This window comes from Nicotiana sylvestris, chromosome 2 (genome assembly GCF_000393655.2).
Source record: "Nicotiana sylvestris chromosome 2, ASM39365v2, whole genome shotgun sequence".
Taxonomy (NCBI): domain Eukaryota; kingdom Viridiplantae; phylum Streptophyta; class Magnoliopsida; order Solanales; family Solanaceae; genus Nicotiana; species Nicotiana sylvestris.
This window is the reverse complement of record NC_091058.1, coordinates 145,579,859-145,598,708: the sequence shown is the minus strand read 5'-3', so window position 1 is coordinate 145,598,708 and position 18,850 is coordinate 145,579,859. Positions and strand designations below refer to the sequence as shown.

General features: G+C 39.0%; 3 protein-coding genes across 3 annotated transcripts; 1 reads left to right on the top strand and 2 right to left on the bottom strand.

Moving 5' to 3' along the window:
- Window positions 1–297: 297 nt before the first annotated feature.
- LOC138885731 (uncharacterized) lies at window positions 298–1,194 on the bottom strand. Its single transcript, XM_070166709.1, has 2 exons — window positions 752–1,194; window positions 298–709 (listed from the first exon to the last, which is right to left on the bottom strand). Exons 1-2 carry the CDS (start codon window positions 1,192–1,194, stop codon window positions 298–300), a joined length of 855 nt encoding a protein of 284 aa, XP_070022810.1.
- Window positions 1,195–11,683: 10,489 nt separating this feature from the next.
- On the bottom strand, window positions 11,684–12,476 carry LOC104240694 (heavy metal-associated isoprenylated plant protein 16-like). Its single transcript, XM_009795570.2, has 3 exons — window positions 12,413–12,476; window positions 12,218–12,302; window positions 11,684–12,111 (listed from the first exon to the last, which is right to left on the bottom strand). Exons 1-3 carry the CDS (start codon window positions 12,416–12,418, stop codon window positions 11,804–11,806), a joined length of 399 nt encoding a protein of 132 aa, XP_009793872.1. The 5' UTR covers window positions 12,419–12,476; the 3' UTR covers window positions 11,684–11,803.
- Window positions 12,477–14,820: 2,344 nt separating this feature from the next.
- Window positions 14,821–17,421, top strand: LOC138885730 (uncharacterized). The gene is made up of 4 exons (XM_070166708.1): window positions 14,821–14,887; window positions 15,748–16,130; window positions 16,429–17,283; window positions 17,404–17,421. The coding sequence occupies exons 1-4, from the start codon at window positions 14,821–14,823 to the stop codon at window positions 17,419–17,421; spliced, it is 1,323 nt and encodes a 440-aa protein (XP_070022809.1).
- The last annotated feature ends 1,429 nt before the right edge of the window (window positions 17,422–18,850 follow it).

The window sequence follows — 18,850 nt, the reverse complement described above, 5'->3', positions numbered from 1 at the left end:
TGGAGGAGTCCCCTCTGGTCTATTCAAAGGCTCGAAGGGGTGCGTCCCTTGCAGGTACGCACAAGATGTATCAAGGATGTGCATCATCTCCTAAACCTCCTCATCAATCCCCAGGCTATCAAGCAAAATAAGTGTTTTCTCTAGAGAATCGTCTAGATATACACTCGGATAATGAATCTGCTCATCGGCCTCAACAACAGATATCATTGAGAGCTCCTCATAGTGGCGGGGAAGTTGAATTGCTCTGTAGATATTAAAAACTGCTTCCTCGTCCTCTACCCTAAAAATCATCTTTCCCTATCTCACTTTGATAATTGCATCACCAGTAGCTAAGAGAGGTCGCCCCAATATGATTGGAACCAGTTCGTCAGCCTCATAATCGAGGATAATGAAATCAGCATGGAAGATGAATTTCCCAATCTGCAGCAACACATCTTCAATCACCCCTTTAGGTTGTGCTATCGATCTGTCAGCCAGTTGTAACATCAAAGTAGTGGGCCTTGGAGCTCCCAGGACCAGCTGCTTGAACAAATATAGGGGCATTAGATTTATGCTCGCCCCCAAATCGCAAAAAGCGCGACCCACATCAATATTTCCAATGCACACAGGAATCGTGAAGCTGCCAGGATCCTTAAGCTTTTGAGGGAGCTTATTTTGGACCCTTGAAGTGCACTCCTCAGTAAGTGCCACTGTCTCAAATTCAGTTAATCTTCACTTGTGAGCCACTATATCTTTTATGTATTTAGCATACTTTGGAATTTCACGAAGCACATCAACAAGTGGGATATTCAATTGAACCTGGATCAACATAGAGAGGAATTTTGTGAACATGCAATCATCATTCTTTTTCTGCAATCTCTGGGGAAAAGGTGGTGGTGGTCTTGGGGCCTCCACTGGCTTTGAAATTTCAGCAGCATTCTTTGGCTCTTGAGTCACTTTAGGGATCAACTCTCCCTCAGGTATGGGCTTGTCTTTCTTTTTCTTTGGCACTTCCTCTAGCTCCCTCCCGTTTCTAAGTGTAACTGTATTCACTTGAGGGTTCTTTTCTGTATCACTGGGGAGGGCGCCTACAGGTCTAGTGTTTTGATTTGTTGCTAACTGCCCCATTTGCCTTTCAAGATTTCTGAAGTCGGTCCTGAGTTTCTGATTGTCAATCAACAACTTCTTTAGCAGATCATTGGTACTTTCTTCCATTTGTTGGGGTGGTCTCTGAGGCTGATTGAAATTCCCTTGGGGTCTATGCTAATTCTGATTCTGCTGATTTCCACCCCATGAGAAGTTGGGCTGATTCCTCCAATTTGGATTGTAAGAATTCCCGTATTATGCATGCTGATTCGGTGGACCTCTGTTCTGTTGCCCCACATAATAGATGGATTCTGGATTCGTGGGGCACATATCACTCATATGACTGTCGCCACAGAGTTCGCAGCAAATAGTCATTTGTTGTACGTGTTGCATTGTCTGTGGTTGCTGCATTGTCATCCTAGTCATCTGATTGGCCAGCTTTGCAATATCGGTTCTCATGGCTGACACTTCGTCTAACTCAAGTAACCCAGCTGATTTTTGTTTAACTGCCTTTCGTGAATCACCCTCACCTTGCCAGTTATTATCATTAGCAGTGAAGTTATTCAGCAAGATTTGGATTTCACTGTACGGTCTGGCCATGCAACTACCCCCACAAGCTGAATCAAGATTCATCTTTGAAGCATCATCTAACCTATCTACAAAAGTGTGACCCAACACCTCGTCCGTTTGGCAATGATGAGAACAGTCTCTGAGCATCTTCTTGTACCTTTCCCATGCTTGACGTAGTGTCTCGCAAGCTCGTTGTTCAAACCCAAGAATTTGACTCCTCAATACCTTTGTTTTCTTAGTGGGGAAAAACTTGATTAAGAATTTCCTCGCCAGATCATCCCAAGTACGGATTAAATTTGTTGGCTCTTTATTCAACCACTCCTTAGCTTCCCCAATCAGTGAAAAGGGGAAAAGTGTCAGCCTGACATAGTCCTTGGAAACGTTCGGATAGTTGTAGGTATCCATAATTTCCAAGAAATTCTGAATGTGCCTCTGCGGGTCTTCATGAGGTAAACCCACAAACAGCCCTGTGGATTGGATCAGCTGCACCATGTATTGTTTCAGCTCAAAGTGCCCAGTGATGTCAGGCTTCACAATAGCCTGAGTCATATTAGCCAGACTGGGCCCTGCGGCTTCAATCACCGTGCGTTCCTCATTACCTGCCATCTCAATTGGCTATGGTTGAACTACGATGTCCAACTCTCTTTCAATTCTGGTTCTGGCGTCCACCTCCTTCCTTAATTTGTGAAGTGTTCGTTCAATTTTGGGATCGAGAGGAAGGAGATTGTTTGCGCTTCTACTTCTTCGCATTCAATAGAAACTCCTGTATTAGCACAAACAAAGTGAACTGAGAGTTAAAACTCGAATAAATAAATAATAAAAGCGCAATTCAGTCAAGTAGCTAATTTCTAAGTCCCCGACAACAGCGCCAAAACCTTATTGCGACCAAAAACACTCACGCAAGTGTACGTGATCATCAAGTAATAGAGTAGTGAGTAGAGTATCATTCCCACGAAGACTTATGATTAACTGTTGACTGATTCAAACCCAATTTCTGTATCTACCCAAGATATTATTCACAAAAGAGAGATGTAATTGTTTTACTACTTAAACTATAAAGAATTAATCTAACTAAAGCAAGTAACCAAACGAATAGAAATTTCTAGTAACAAACAGTAGGAGAGGATATTCCAGGGTCACGGGCATAGTTAACAATTGTGTTGTGTTCTTGGCTTAGAATGACTAATCAATTTATCTGGGTTATTGATTGACAGGGTTGATATTACTCATAAGAATCTGTCGAGTTCTTACTCGCCTATTCAAGTCAACTCAATGCCTATATGTCTTTGGAATTAAGATTAACAAGAACGTTACAATTCATGTATTTCAACCAAGCAATGCAATTGGGTATATGTCTATCCCAATTGCGAATCCGTTCCCCGAGACCCGGGTTCAAGAACTTGCTCTAATTAATTCTATATGCAATCTAAAGTTCCCACTTTCGAGTTCAACTAAAGATTCGTAGATAGTATTTCACTATTAGCTACTCAGCAAAATAATTGAACGCAGAATTAAATAAACAACCCAATATGATAAACCCACTTTATCAAATTAAACTCCAAACAACAACATTTATGTTTTACCCATGACCCCAGAACAATGGGTCTTAGCCACTCATACTAGTGTTCATCCCAAATAAGTTTAATTTCATCACAAAATAGCAAAAACAAGAGAAGAAAAGAAGAACTTGATGGTGAAAACTCCTCCTTGCCTCTTGCCTCTCTATTTCTTGCACTAAACTATGAAAACCCTTCCTCCTTTAACCTTGGGCGAGCTTGACTTTATATAGGTTAAGTGGGTTTCTCTCCAGATTTCCAATTTTACCCCTAAATAACGTTTTTCCTGACCGGACACACGCGAGCTCGCGTATAACTTCGCGCATTTCTTCGCGCATGATTCTGCCTCGGCCTTTCTTACGCGCGAACTCCTGCGCGCCTTCGCGCGTTTCTTCGCGCACCTGGAGCTTGATTTCTTCCATTTTTTCATCTCGTCCTTGCACGAACTCAACTACGAGGGGTTGTTCTTGCTCATATATCATTCTAATATCCTCTTGAAAGCATCATACAGGCTCCTCGTCCTTCAATGTATACATATCACAATTAAAGCCTATTTTTCATCAATTAACCATAATATGTCATTAGAATATAATCAAGCGGAAGCATAAACAATAGCTAAATCACCTAGATTTCGCCTAGTATCAACGTTATATATAAAAAAAAATAGTAACTTTTGTTTAGCAGTAAAAACGTATTTTGAGTCCAAAAATAGGTTTCGGACTCTTCTTGTCGATGCAAACCATCATACTTGTAGCTTCTTATCCATGTAAACCACCAGCTCTTGATTAAGCCTATGGTTTTTGTAATGGAAAAAACTTATATGAATTTTGTATTGGAAGAAACTTACAAAAGGATGCAACTAAACATGTTAGAAGCAAGGACGGAAAGTGCCCCCCTCCCGCCACACACACAGAAACCAAAAAAAAAAAAAAAAAAAAAAAAGCACAGAGGTACATTTCAAATGGCAAAAAAATTTGTGCACGAAGTGGAAGATGAAATATAATAATGTCCCTATTACTGACAACAATAGTAGTAAAAAAATGGCTCCCTCTTGCTGCGAAGTTTAATCTTGAATATGCCTCTTCTCCAGAATTAATTGGGTAGCTATGCACTTAAAGCCAATAGGAAAGCTAGAACCTCCAGCCTTCTGTGATGTACACTGCAACAGATCAAGTTTTTATGGGGTACGGATGAATTGTGATTGTGCGCATGGCAGTTTGTAGGGATGACAAATGTGCGGGTTGGGCTGAATTTGAGCGGATCAAGATGTGTTAAGTCAATAAATGGATCATTGCGCAACCCTGCCCAAAGTATAATTGGGCTAAGATGGGCTGAGTCAAGATGTGCTAAACAATGGATCATAGCTCAATCCATCCAACTTGACCCATGTTTTAGAACCATGCTCATGTCGCATAAAAAAAACTTTTTACCTTAAAATATGTAATTTGAAAAATATTTTGCGGGTAGGGGGTGAGGGAGTTGGGGTGGTGAAGAAAAATGTAAAAACACAAAATTGAAAATAAAAAAAAATTGGGGGGGTTTGCGCGGGGAGGGGGTGGGTGGGGTGGTGCAGAAAAACAAAAAAGAGAAAATTGAAAATACAAAAAAAAAAAAAGTAAAATTGGGGCAACTAAGTAAATTACTAGACAAGTTGGGTTGAGATCCCTTTGTTTTGGGTGAGTTTCATGAATTATATTTGGGCTTAATGGATTAGAAGGACTATAAAAAATAATGAGTTAACTTGGGCTTAGCCCAAATAGACGCATGCGCTAAAATGTTTGTAGCATAATCCATTAATCTCTGGGTGGGTTGGATGAGCTTGAGCTCAAATTGCCACCCCTAGCAGTTTGCCATGCCCATTGCTACACGTAAAAATTGCACGGGTACCCTATTTGGTCGCCCCCATTTAACCTATACCAATTTTTTTTAAAACTTTTAACTTGTACCCACTTTTTAAATACCTTCAGCCCCATTTTTCCTCCTCCTTCTCAAAGTTCTATCCGCCCTCAACCTCTTTCTGAAGTCCGTGACTAAAGGTCCTTGCTTAATTGAATGGTGGCAATAGATGATATGTTAAATGACGAAGCTACAAATCCTATTTGATAATGCATGGCATTAGCAACAACATATTGGTTTATGTAAATTGTCAAAAAGTTTCTTGCTTTATCAAATATCGATTAACAGTTCCTTTGGATGGTTTGGTTGTTGAACTAATCATCTAAATAATTGGTCCGATTAGGGAGTTATAAGATGGGGTATTCTTGCTATTGAATACTTTATGTGACAGTAAAGCAACTATTTTTATGTTACCGTGACAGTATCATTACGAAGGGAAGAAGACTCTAGAGCTGAAGTTCGCCAGTTACAAAAAAAAACTTCAGCTCTAGAGCTGAAGTTCGCCAGTTACAAACAAAAACTTCGCCAGTTACAAAACAAAAACTTCAGCTCTAGAGCTGAAGTTAGCCAGTTACAAAAACAAAAATTTCAGCAATTACAAACAAAAACTTCAGCACACTTGGTTCAACACACTTGCTACTTCAGTCTCGTCTCCTAGAATGTTGAAGTTTTGCGTTGCCTTTGCTACTTCAACATCATATGCTGAAGTTACGCGAAAAAGTGGATACGCTTGTAATTTTTTTTTGCAAAGCGGGCACAAGTTAAAACGTGACCCAAAAAGAAGGTATGCAAATGCCCCTTGCTACACTCGTTCAAATTTCCAGTCAAGTGTTCATTTATGACTCAGAGATAAAAAATCTTGAATATCATTGTGGAACACAAATTCATTGTAAATACAATACAAATATTCACAAATACATTAAAGAGTGTAGAAGATATAATTATAGAAACCCAATAAATGTATTTTTATGCTAATAATTCACCAAAGACCATGATCAATTTTTTGCTTCAGTTACATCTAAGAGGAATATTTCGTCACGCCACCCGTGTGGTATTTAATCATATTGAGAGGAGAAAGATCTGGTATAAACATTAGATATTTCAACCACAACAAAGGATAGTTTCTCGTCACATGGCAAGTGAAACATTACCTAGTGAGTCAAAACTATTGAATCAAAGCACTGTTTTTATTGGCAATAACTCCTTTTAAAGCAAGGAAGATAATCATATTTTTCACGTTTAGTAAAATACTAAAGGATACCACATGAACTCCCATATTTCTGGGAACTACCTATTCTCCTCTTCTGATGTCTTTTCTTTATCAAGTATTGCTAAACAACAAATCTTCATTTGCTTGTAAGGCCAATCTGGAAGGATCGAAAATGCCTGCTCTTCTTCTCTCTCAGGTGTTCAAGAAAATTATTATGCTTTGCTTACGTATATAGTCTATTCGGATGTTTCACTCACATGGACTCGATCTAGGCTGCTAATTCTATATGGACTGGGATCATTTCCATATGAATTTCGAAGTCATGGAAGGAACAGTGTCGATCAATTTAAAACTTCACCAGTCCATTCATTAGCTTGATTTAGGAAAAACAAACAAATTGTAAAGAAAGCTTCAAGGAGTGAGAGAAAAAGAGAGATCAATTCAATGCATTCTGATGTGAAAAGAAGATTTTTGGAACCGAGTATCTGCTATAGCCCTCAAAGAATCATATTCCTCCTTGACTCAATTGGCTGAGTAATTAAAATTGAGGTCCTTCTGCACACAGCCTACCAAATAAATATTCAACATCTGTTTACTCAGTCTAAATTTCCAAACCGACAAAAAGAAATCTACATTAGAACCAAATAAGGCAAAACCATAAGAGTCGGCCACGCAATTGGCACAACATAAGCCTCCACAATCAGAGAGATTGTTGGCCAGAAAAACTAAACTCAATTTTTCATCAGTTGATCACCTCCTATTTAGATGTATTTAATATGGAATAGTAGGTGATCAAGCCCAACTATACCTTATAAAAAGTTTGAGGAATTAGGACAGTTGCGAAAGTATTGGAGTCGGGTTTCTATTGGCCGACTCTATTCAAGGATGCCCATGCCTGAGTGAAAAGTTGTGATGAGTTCCAAAGAACCGGTATCTCTCCGTCATGAGATGCCGATGACTACAATTCAGGATGTGGATGTGTTTGGCGTATGGGGGATTGATTTTATGCGACCATTTGTTAGCTCGTATAATAACAATTACATATTTCTATTTGTTCTTCGCCGCTTTGGGTTGTGGGGCTTACTTCCTAGCCCCAGTGGGAGTAGTGACTGGCGTTATAGGTCATTGGGCGGCCGGAAGGTTGCCACGAGTAAGTAAGTTTGGAGGACCAAAGGCAGTTCTCCGTGCACCGGACACGTAGCTTACCGAATCAGTTGCGACACGTATGGGAATGCATTACATATCGGTAACAGTTGACTATGTCTCTAAATGGGTTGAACTGTGGCTCTTCTAACAAATGATGCAAAAGGAGTAATAGGATTTTTAAGGAAAAATATTTTCATACGATTTGGCACTCCGAAAGCAATAATCAGTGAGGGTGGAACTCATTTCTGTAACAAAACATTTGCAAGGCTACTAGAAAAGTATGGAGTTCGCCATAAGGTTGCCACACCTTACCACCCGCAAACGAGCAGACAAGTGAAAATGTCCAACAGGGAAATCAAAAGTGTCATGACCAAGACAATGAATGCGACTCGGACAAATTGGGCAAGGAAGTTGGATGATGCATTATGGGCTTACCGCTCAGCATTTAAGACTCCAATCGGTATATCTCCGTACGAGTTGGTGTTCGGGAAAGCCTATCATCTTCTAGTAGAGCTTGAGTATAAAGCCTTATGGGCATTGAGGCAGTTGATTTTGGATATGGAAACCGCGGGCACATGTAGCGTTACAGAGTTGCATGAACTCGAGGAGTTTCAGTTCCAGGCATTCGAAGTACAAGATTGTATAGGGAAAGGATGAAGACGATGCACGATAAGCATATTCTAGATAGGAACTTCAAACCCAGAAATCTAGTGTTGTTATACAACTCGAGATTGAGATTTTTTTTTGGGTAAGCTAAAATCTAGATGGTCGGGACCATTTAAAGTTGTGCAAGTGTTCCCAAGTGGAGCTGTAGAAATTGAGTCCGAAGGTGGAACTAACAGGTTTAAAGTGAATGGGAAAAGGTTGAACTACTACCTTGGAATGATTGAAGAAAAATGAGAGAAAGATGTGATGTACTTGAAAGAGCCCCAATATATGAGCGAAACATAATCTTAAAAGCCTGCGTCGTGCCACGACGTTAAATAAGGCGCTACGTGGAAGGCAACCCACGACTTTAAGTCATTATTAGTGTTTTTTTTTGTTAGGGTTAATTAATTTTAGTTAGTTAGTTTTGTTTGTTTTGCAGGATTAATACGTAGCTGCGAAGTTCGTGGAGCAAATAAGGTCTCTCCAGAAGGGATTAGCTTGAAAGTTTCACGAATTTTTGTACTGTCAAAAAAATGCGTCACAGTATGCTAAGAGAATATAGCACAGGGATAGCATAACAAGGTGGAATTTTTCTTCCCTTAATAGTGTGCTAAGAGAATATAGCACCGGGATAGCACAACAAGGTGAAATTTTTCTTCCCTTAACAGTGTGTTAAGAGAGTATATCACAGGGATATCACAGTAAGGAAAATTTGGTTTTTTCCTTAATAGTGTGCTAACGAATTATAGCACAGGTATAGCACAGCAGCCTAGACCATGTTGTTGGACCTTCTCAGAGTAGTCCAACCACTGTTGTTGATGATACTGCAGGTGATGCAAATGTGGATGACGTCGGTGACTCTAATGCTGGCGACTCCAACTACGATACTTAGAGGGAGTATTTCTTCACCCATGTTCTTTATTTTGCTGCATTGGGGACATTGTAGATTTTTAAGTGTGGTGTGGTGGAATATCTTATCTGTATTGTAGTTTAATTTAATTTTTTTAGCATAATAATCTTATTAGGTTTTCTTGGACTTGGTTCTTTTCTAGTGAGTTTTTCTTTTGAACCAAGCATTTTCTTTCCTTCCTTCTGTTTGTAAAGAGAATTCACTCCTTGAAAAGCTGTATTTTATGAGAGTCGCTTAAGTTTTTCTTGAACCTCCTTTCTGAGCTCATGTTTGTACAATGACGGTGAAACAGAGTGACTTGTAAATCCCATGTATATTGTGTGAGAAGTTTTTGTTGTGCATTTCAATGTATGCATGTTAGTCTAGAACTTGCCCTGCCTCTTGTTTGAGGCGGATCTTAGAAAGTTTTGATCCTTAGAGTGATAGTAGGCCTTCTTTGATATAAACCACTTGTGCCTAAATTATCTTACCAAATGAATGAATATCCCTAGCATCTCAATTTGCGCCTATTAACCTCTTTTTGGCAACCCATGTTACAAGCCATGCCCATTTTATATTAATCTCTCTTGTTAACCCATCTTCCCCTTAACTACTTTAGGCTGTGTGATTGGGCAGAAGTTGTGGTTATGAGAAAATATTATTTACTTGAAAACTCAAAGTTGCACCAAAGAATGGAAGTTAAGTCCCTTGATACTCCCTTTTTGAAGATCTATTATTAAAAAAAAATGTAGTTGGGAAAAGTAAGAGGGAGACAAAAGAAAATAATAAGTTGAGACTTTGGTGCTTGAGCTACGAAAAAAAGAAGAAGTGGAAAGTGTTTACATAGAAAGAGTGGGAAACATAGAAATTTGTGATGCTTAAAGTATTTAGGGGAAGATTTAGTCACTATATAATCAAAAGTGTCCATATCTTACTCCAAGCCAACATTACAAGCTTTGAAAGTCCTACTTGACTGTGGATTGAGACTCCTACAATAGTGGATAGTGACAGAATGGGCAAGTTTATGGTATTGTATGTGTTGCATTTGAAATTCTTTGATGAGTGAGAGTGTTAGTGCTTATGATTTGTTATTATAGATGTGTGTTTTAGGGGTATTTCTTTGTTTGTGAGGTACAATGGAATTTGCGAGGAACAAAGTTTTGAGTTTCAATAGATGAATCTGAGCAAAAGAAAGGTGTTCACTCTTGTGGTTGATATCTCTGAATAATTGCTTGACAGGGAGTTTGAATTTGCTTGACTGTTTCTTTGTGATTTGTCTATGATACCATGTGTTTGCTCGAGGACAAGCAAAAGTCTAAGTATGGGGTGGTGATAATATGCTAGAATTACATGTAATTGGATATGTTTTACCCCTACTTTGGTGTGTTTTTAGGTGTTTTGAATGTTGAAGATGACCAATTGAGCTTAATTGTTGAAGTTTGTTATGTAGAAAACCAAGAGTGAAGAATAGAGGTAATTTGAGCAATAATGAATCTAAAAGACAATTTTCGAAGAAAAGAAAAATCGGATCAGGCAGTGAAGTAACTCGAAAAGCACAAGAAAAGCACAAAAAAATCTGGAAAACACAACCATGCCCTGTGCGAAGCACAGCTATAGCACAAGGGCAAATTTGCCTGCGTTTTATCTTGAAGGGCAACCTAGTCAATTGACTTAGGGACGTGATATAAAAGCTTTCAATCCTTATTTCAGCCACAGACTTGGCATGAGAAGGCAAGAAACACCATTGTTGAAGCAAAGTTGAGCCCAAAAAATCCTCAAATTCATTCAAGAAGACGAATCAAAGAGTTTCTCTCTACTTTACTATCTTTATTTCTATGAATATTAGTTTGACAATGGTTTATGTACTTTTGAGTAATGTTATGAGTAGCTAAACCTGTCATTTAGGGTTGATGAAACTAATTGTTGGATGAAGTCTTGATTGTGTTTTGATATTATTGAGTCGTTATTACTCTTTAATTGTTCAACTATATGTTTCTTGTGATTAATTGAAGGGCTCTTGATTAATCATGTCTATTTATCTTGTGTTGCTTGAGAAATAACACTTGTTTAGATTGTTGTTGAACAACGCCACTTTCGAGTAAGTTAAGAGATTAATTACTTGAATTTAGAAGCGGTATTAGAGATAACGAAGCTTTGGGCGATATTTATGAGTTGTACGAATTGTCAACTAGAGTAGTTCAAGAGAATACTTCTAGTAAATTATTGTAATTGATCGAGAGATAATTACGGTAAACAAGAATTCATCATCTTTAGAGAGTGTTATGGTGATATTATAGCTAGTGTATCAGGAATTAATCCGACAACTGGGGAAATCGTAAACCCTAGATCCTTTTATCCATGAATTCAACTTCATTCTTGCTCGTTGATAGTTTTTATTGTCATTTTTCCTTAGTTAAATAATTTCTGTTAATTCTCAAATCAAATCTTGAAATCTGAAAGTTGTCGGAACTTATCATTAGCGATACTAAAAGTTGTAGCAAATAGGTTACTTCCCTGTGATATTTGACTCCGAACTCTTGAACTAGATTATTTTTGCAGCAACCGCTTAGTCCTTTTGGGCGTGATCACATACAAACATATGAACTCCCATTTCTAATATATAGTAATAACTTAATTTATGTATACATCATCTAATCTAGTCACACTCATTTGTATGCCCACTTCTAGCGACAACAATAAGAATTAGTGCAGCATTTATATGCAGTCTATGCTGGCCAAGCTTCATTAATTTTCATTTCTACGACATTTTCTTTACACGCACATTACATGTTTGAAGTGGGATAATATAATCCGCGTTTGTGTTTACATAATAGAACAGCCAGGTTGATGATCATATGAATCTCTAACTTGATAAACTGGGTACTGAGGATAGGTGTAGTAATAGGGAGTTTGCCACTGTGACATGGCCGCAGCAGAAGCTTGAGGCTTCGTATCAGAACCAGCTTTGTCCTTATTGCCGCCACCAGCAGCAGAAGCAGGGCCTACGCTGACCAGTTCCGCCTGCCTCAAATTCTTTCTGAGCAAATTTGTCAGTGTCACAGCGTCAATATCATCTCCCACCACTTCTAACTGATTTTTCCCATCCCCTCTCATAGCTGCTGATTCCACACCTAAGTAAAAGAAGAGCAATATTAATTAATCCTGATGACTTCCACAATATTTTGATTGAAACCATTAAAATAAAGAACTGAAGGGAAACAAATAATCAATATATACCTGGCTGAGAAACAGCAATCTTGAAGGCCTTGGACCGATATTTCTGATCATTCCCATTGAAGGATAATTTGATAACCACTTTTTGCTACCCAATTTAAAGCACATGTTAGCAAACAAAACCGAACTATAGTACAACAAAGATAAGAATCGCTGCTTAGGTATTTAAATGAAAACAAATAATTTAGATATGCATACCTTCATTTTCTGGGTTGTGATGTTTACTTTGCAAAATCAGGGGGGTTGGGGGAGGGGGGGGGGGGGGATTTTCGAAGTGCTTTGAAGTAATTGCAGTGAAGAACATGTATATTTTGAGAGTATTTATAGATGGAATTTCGCCTAAGCCCCAAGTACGTATGATCCACATAAGCATATTTTTGGGTCATAGAGAAGTCAACAAGTCAGGCTTAGTCTTCTTTTTCTTTCATTTAATAAGCCACGTTACATGCTATCCTCAGGAATTGAAATTTGAATGCGTCGTTGCAAGTACATGTGGGAACAGATCCCTTACCAACCAGAGAACTTATCCTAGATGCATGCCAAACTGACACTCGAAGCAGTTAGCTATATTTATACCGCAATTATGATATAAATTAACCCCAAAATTGTTAATTCCGGATTCGAAAATTGAACCAAATAAGGGATAAAATAATCCATATTATCCTTTATTCTCTTATCCCCCAAACCAAATGTCCCCGTAGTGATCCAATTTTACGAAGGATAGCGGTAAAATTGCTTAAACCGATCAAAATCATACTGTATCGAATCAATTGTTAGTTTTTTTTTTTTTAATAAAATCGTAGGTATATAACCGTATCGATAATTAGGTTAGATTTTTTTTATTTTATGAAAATAAACCGAAAAATACTAAATCGTACCAAGTAAATATACATGTGAAAAATATATTTATATATTAAGTTTAAAAATAATTAAGCATTAAATTTTTCCTTGTACCTTGGAATTATGAAAATCCTAATTCTCAAACCTATTATGCTACTCCTACTGAAACTAAATTATTTTTAGCATATTCACTAGCAAGACACAAAGCATGTTAGCGATTATGAGTAACAAATTACAATGTACCGAATATATTTCCTTTCGTATGATTTAGATTATTCTTTTTGAATATTTAATCTTCTATATACTTTATTCTTGAGTCCGAGTCTGGTTAACATCTTTCTATTCGTGTGATTTATATTTTCTTTGTCTTTGCTTAGTTTTTTTTATGTTGCTGTAGAATAGTTGATGGATCTATACTTTGGCCATCTTTCATATTTTCTTAATTTATCACCCTTTAAACAATAAAAATGTCTAGAAAATTTTGTAAAGTCCTATAAAAGTATGTATGCTATTGCATTTTACTTTGCTAGTGACTATTACACGACAATAAACAAAATTAAAAATTAACCGAACCGTCCTGATACCAAAGAGAAATCAACATGATTAGGACGGTTTTAAAAAATTGATATAGTACAAATTTTATAAAATAATCGATCGAACCGGACCATATATACACCCCTGTTGAAGAATATCACTTGTCCATTTTTTCCCCTTTAGACAACACTTAAACTTATTCTATTCACCTTCTATCGTAACTTTCTGAAAGTATTCACAATATATTACTTCCGTCATCAAGCTCTAATATTGCAATTTGTTTACCTTAAAATTCGAGTAACAATTAAATTTATATTGTGGTTTTAAGGATATGTGATTCAATCTAATGCCAATTGATAAACAAGGAATTAAATAGATAAATTAGAGAATAAAATAAATCAAACCAATATGCAAGCCAAATTTCGACCTCGACGTGTGGTAGTCTCGAGGTGTGACAATAAGAATAGCACGAGATAAAGCAACTTTGATGAACAATAAAGCGAAATAACAAGAAAGTAATGAGTATATACATTCTTCTCAGTGAATAATCATGCTTACAAATGAATGAGATCCCTCTTTATATGATAGAGGAGTCCTAAATAAGGTACACTTCTAATTATAGTAGGAAATCATATTTGACAACTAATTAACCACCGAAGACCAATCCGTTCCGAGATTCTCTCCACGATTCTCGATCAACTACGGATATCTCGCCTTTTCCGTTATCGAGCTACTCCAATGTCACTCGAAGTCTGCCTCTCTCCGGTCCGCAATCGAGGTTGACATCGGCATCGTAGCTCTTTAACGTGACCTTCCTATCCTAACCAAAGGATGAAATCGGGTAGTCCCGATTTCCACCATGTATAGATAGTCCCCTTATTTCTTAGAGTAAAACGTAAGAAACGACTTGAGCTTCGATTTTCCGGAGACTCTAATAATAATATCATCCTTGTGACGTAACTGATCGAAGTGACTGAAACGTCCCGTTGGTATAGTTTCCCAAACCGTTAATGCTTGCCAGTGACGGTCGGCCACTAGCACCACCGAACCGTCGTCGTGAGCCTATAAATTCAGGCTCTTCGGTTGAAATCAAATTTTACTTTCACCTTCATCAAATTTTTTAAGTTTCTTACTCTCTCTCCATCTCTTCTTTTTCACCACCCATTGAATCAACTTATTTAGCACTAAAAATACCAATTTTCATCTTTTTTCGCTCCCTTTTACTTGGAAAAATGGCGAAAAATTTCAAGACCATCCCGCAAAAGGAAAATGCTTCTTCCTCTTCTTCTCCGTCGGCCGGTAACAAAACGACAGTGGAACCGCTCCCTCACGAGTACGTTCCCGGCCCCTGTGTCTTACTTCAAAGTCAAGAACCCTCGGTCGGCCCATGGCTGATGTGAACATCTATCGAGATATATCTTCTCGATAATGGAAAAACATCTCGAGGCTGTAAAGAAAGACTGCAACTGGGGGGCCGAGGTCATGATACAAATTCCTGCTCCTGAAGAGAGTATCACCACTCACATGGAGGTATTTCTAAGTGTCTACACTTACCCCTTCACATTGGGTCCTCTTGACCCAGTTATCATCGACTTTTGCAAGATGTATTAGGTTACCCTCGGCCTGGTTCATCCCTCGTTCTGGCGTATAGTGATCATTCTCCATTCTTCTCCAGTGAGGCCAAGGGGTTGGAATTAACTATCAGCCATCTCACACGCTTGTATTGACCTCAACTTTTTCGAGGATTAATCAAGCTCCAACGCCGATCAACGAAGTCCTTTTTTGCGACCATCGATGAGGATAAAGACCGGGGTTGGATGAGCCGGTTTGTGTGGGTAAGGACATGCAACCTCATTCCAGAGGAGAAGCAGTCGTTCCCCGAGAAATGGAACCCCGATCATAAGTTATGAATTACCCATTAATCATAAGTAATTCTTTCATCTGTTATGTAGCAGTTGCCTGGATGCCTCACACGGTCCTCGACCTCGAAGAATGGGTTCGAAAGTTGGCCTCGAATTCCTCTCATATCGAGCGCTGCTGGCGTGACTTGGTGAGGGGCATATGGGAGGCTAAGAATCACGGTAAGCTTATCGTTTAGGCTTTCGATGCCCCTTTCTGAAACATTTCTTTTTACTTACACTTGACTCGTTTTTATACAGGCCTGGGGGATATTGCTAAAATGAGGCCGGCCCCGCCTGGGGAAGAGGTGGCTCCCAAACCGGTTAAGGACAAGAAAAGGAGAAGAGCCTTGCCTTCTGATATCCCGAAGCCCAAGAAGAGTAAGGCTCGTAAGTCGAAGGATGACTTCGCCGCTCTATCTGCCAACGTAGCCCAAAAGCTACGAGATGAAGAAGAGGAGGGGGAAGATGCTGGTTGTGAGCTGATGCCTCGAAAGAAGGGGAGCATCAAAGCTTTAAGGACAGCTGGGCCGGTGATGGTCGTAGAGACTCACCCTCAGACCGAGGAGATCTCGAAAGGTGCTCTGAGCAAAGTCCTCGAGCCATCAGGGACCGAAGATATTTCCTGCCGTGATGAGCAACTGGTGAGTGTTCCCAAGTGACTTGCTTGGGCCAATCACTATTGGTGATTCGCCGCCCGACACTAAATTTTCTAAAAGGCAATTTTGGGAGGCTCGATCTATAGAGTCCCCAATGTGGGAATGGCCCACGATGGGGAAGACATATTATGTGGTTGCCTTGCGGGGGTCAATGACGTTTTTGACCTAGATGCGTTGATCATTTTCGATGAGGCCCATCCTCTCCTAAACCCGGTAAACTTTGTCCCCCGTTATTATGTTCGCTTTTATTTTGTTCTGTCCGATTTCTTTCCTTTCTCCATAGGCTGTGACACTTCATCAGGAAGCGTTCACCAAATCCCAAGCCGAGCTGAGCTGGTGTGAGGCCAATCTCAAAAGGTTTATTGAGGAGAGAGGCGCCCTCAAACATCTCTATGTGCAGAAAGAAGAGGAGCCCAGGGACCTCCGAGCTGAATTGGCACAGGTACATAAGGAAAAGGCCGAGCTAGACAAGCAGGTAACTATCCTTTTGAAAGAGTACGGTCTCGACCCAACTGTGGAGGCTAATACTTCAATATCTGAGTTGCAGCAAAAGCTGGAAAGGATTGAGCTGCTCCGAGGGGAAGTCGACCAAGTCAAAGCCGACTGTGATTGGTGGAAGGAGAGCATGGACCTCCTTGCTACGGAGAAAGAGGCTACATTGGCCAAACTATCATCGGCCGAGGTCCAACTTCGGAGCATTAAAGAGAAAAGCTCAGCCCAAGCTAAAAGGATCGAGGAGCTTGAAGCCAGGCTTGCTGAGGCCAAGGCGGAGGTCGAGAAGACGAAGATCGCGACTGGCAAGTCCATAGTCGTGTACCTGGACAATGCCGAGGCAGATCAAATACAGCTAAGGGAGGCTTCCGATCGAGAGCGACGAAGAAATGACTTGGTGAAGTGCCAATCCCGGAGGGAGACCCTCGAGGAAATCCATGCTCAAGGTTTCAACCTCTCTAAAAAGATAGCTCAAGCTAAGGCGCTTGAAGCTGATGCCAGGTTTCTTGTTTCTTTCGATGATGATGACGATAATAAAGGCAGTCAAGGCGGGTCAGATAATGATGAGGGGCCCAAAGGAGAAGCTGCTCCTCGGAAGAAACCAGCCACGGGCATAGTTAGGATTTTATTTTTCCTTTTCTTTTTTGTAAGACCCCGTCGATCCCTTGTACATATATTTGCCCATATATATAAAGAAAATTTTCCTTCTGAATGCCTTCTCAATTTTTATCTACAAACACGTTTTTTTGCCTTGAAATTTTTTTAGCGTAATCTTATGCTTTGAACGGTGCATTCGAGATTTTGGTTTTGGGTGGCTTCCTCAAAGTCACCATAGTCGAGTTCGAATAAGTTTCGAACTTGAAGCATAGTCCCTTTAGGGTTTGTGTCGAATAATGATGAGTCCTCGAGCCGTAGTCAAGTCAGTTTTTATTTGGGCTCGGAGTAGTCAAATCCTTAGGTTCGGATGGAGCGAGAACAAGATCTTGAATTCTAAGTGTATTGGCCCTTAGGCTCCTTTGATTGGGCTGATATGGCCTCTAAAAGATGGCTATTATTCCCTTCTTTCGGCTTAAAATACTTAGTTAAAATTTCGTTATACCTTATCATGCATTTTTTACCCATTGGGTTCTTTGAGGGTTCGATGTCGATTGAAACCCTTCTGCTTTTTGTGCCTTAGCACGTTTGTGTTAAGATAACTTGATACCTCTTAAGGTTTTTCGAGGGCTAATTTTATTGAAGCCCTTTTTATTATTTGTAGAGGGTAGAATTTTTTAACCGATTTTTTAAAGAATTCGAAGGCTTATTTTGATTGCGGGATTCGGACGTCTCTGAGCCGCATTAACTTGGTCATAGCCTTTGGGTATTCATTTTGCGCTTATTCCCCAATAACACTTCAAACTTGGTTAGTCTCCGAGAATGATGGCCTTGGCCTATAGATCGAGGGGTGCCTCTTTGAAGTCTTATGAATTCAAGTTTAGATAAATCGAATATGTCGATCATCGATGTTAGTCCCCGAGTGTTTGAGATATATTTGCGCTTGGCCCTTGATCCATTTCTCACACAATCATAAGTACGGAGCTCGTATAGTATAAAGTTTTCTTTGAGACACAAGATGTTTGATATAGAAAGAATGTTTCTTGAAATAATTTATACATGCTGTGAGCACGTGATTTTTGCCCTATATATGAATAATTCCCACAAATTCCAACAAAATAATTTTTCTTTATTTTTATAATTTTTGTGCATTTCGGTGTCATTTTTTGATAATTGTCGCATTTTATTTGCGCATGTTAATTTATATAAAATACAAAAATATGCATTTTGCATTTAGGTTTTTAGTATCAATTAAGGGTTAATATTTTGAGAACAAAACATGAAAATCACAAAAATTAGTTCACTTTTGTATTTTAATGATTTTTATTATGAATTTGTCATGAAATAGTTTTTAAACAATTTTAGGCATTAATTAGTTTTAGTTTTGAAATATATTAGGACTTTATTTTAATTGTTGTAATTCTATGAAATCAGAAAAATAATTACAAAATTACAAAGTGGAAAACAAAATAGATAAAATGAAATAAAAAAGGAAATTGAAATAAAAAGCAAAGGGCTGGCCAATTTTGGGCCACTCTCGTGCAAAACCCCAGCCCAATCACGCCCAAGCAGCCCAGAACCCTCCGGTCCAAGGCGTTAGATTCAAAACGACGTCGTTT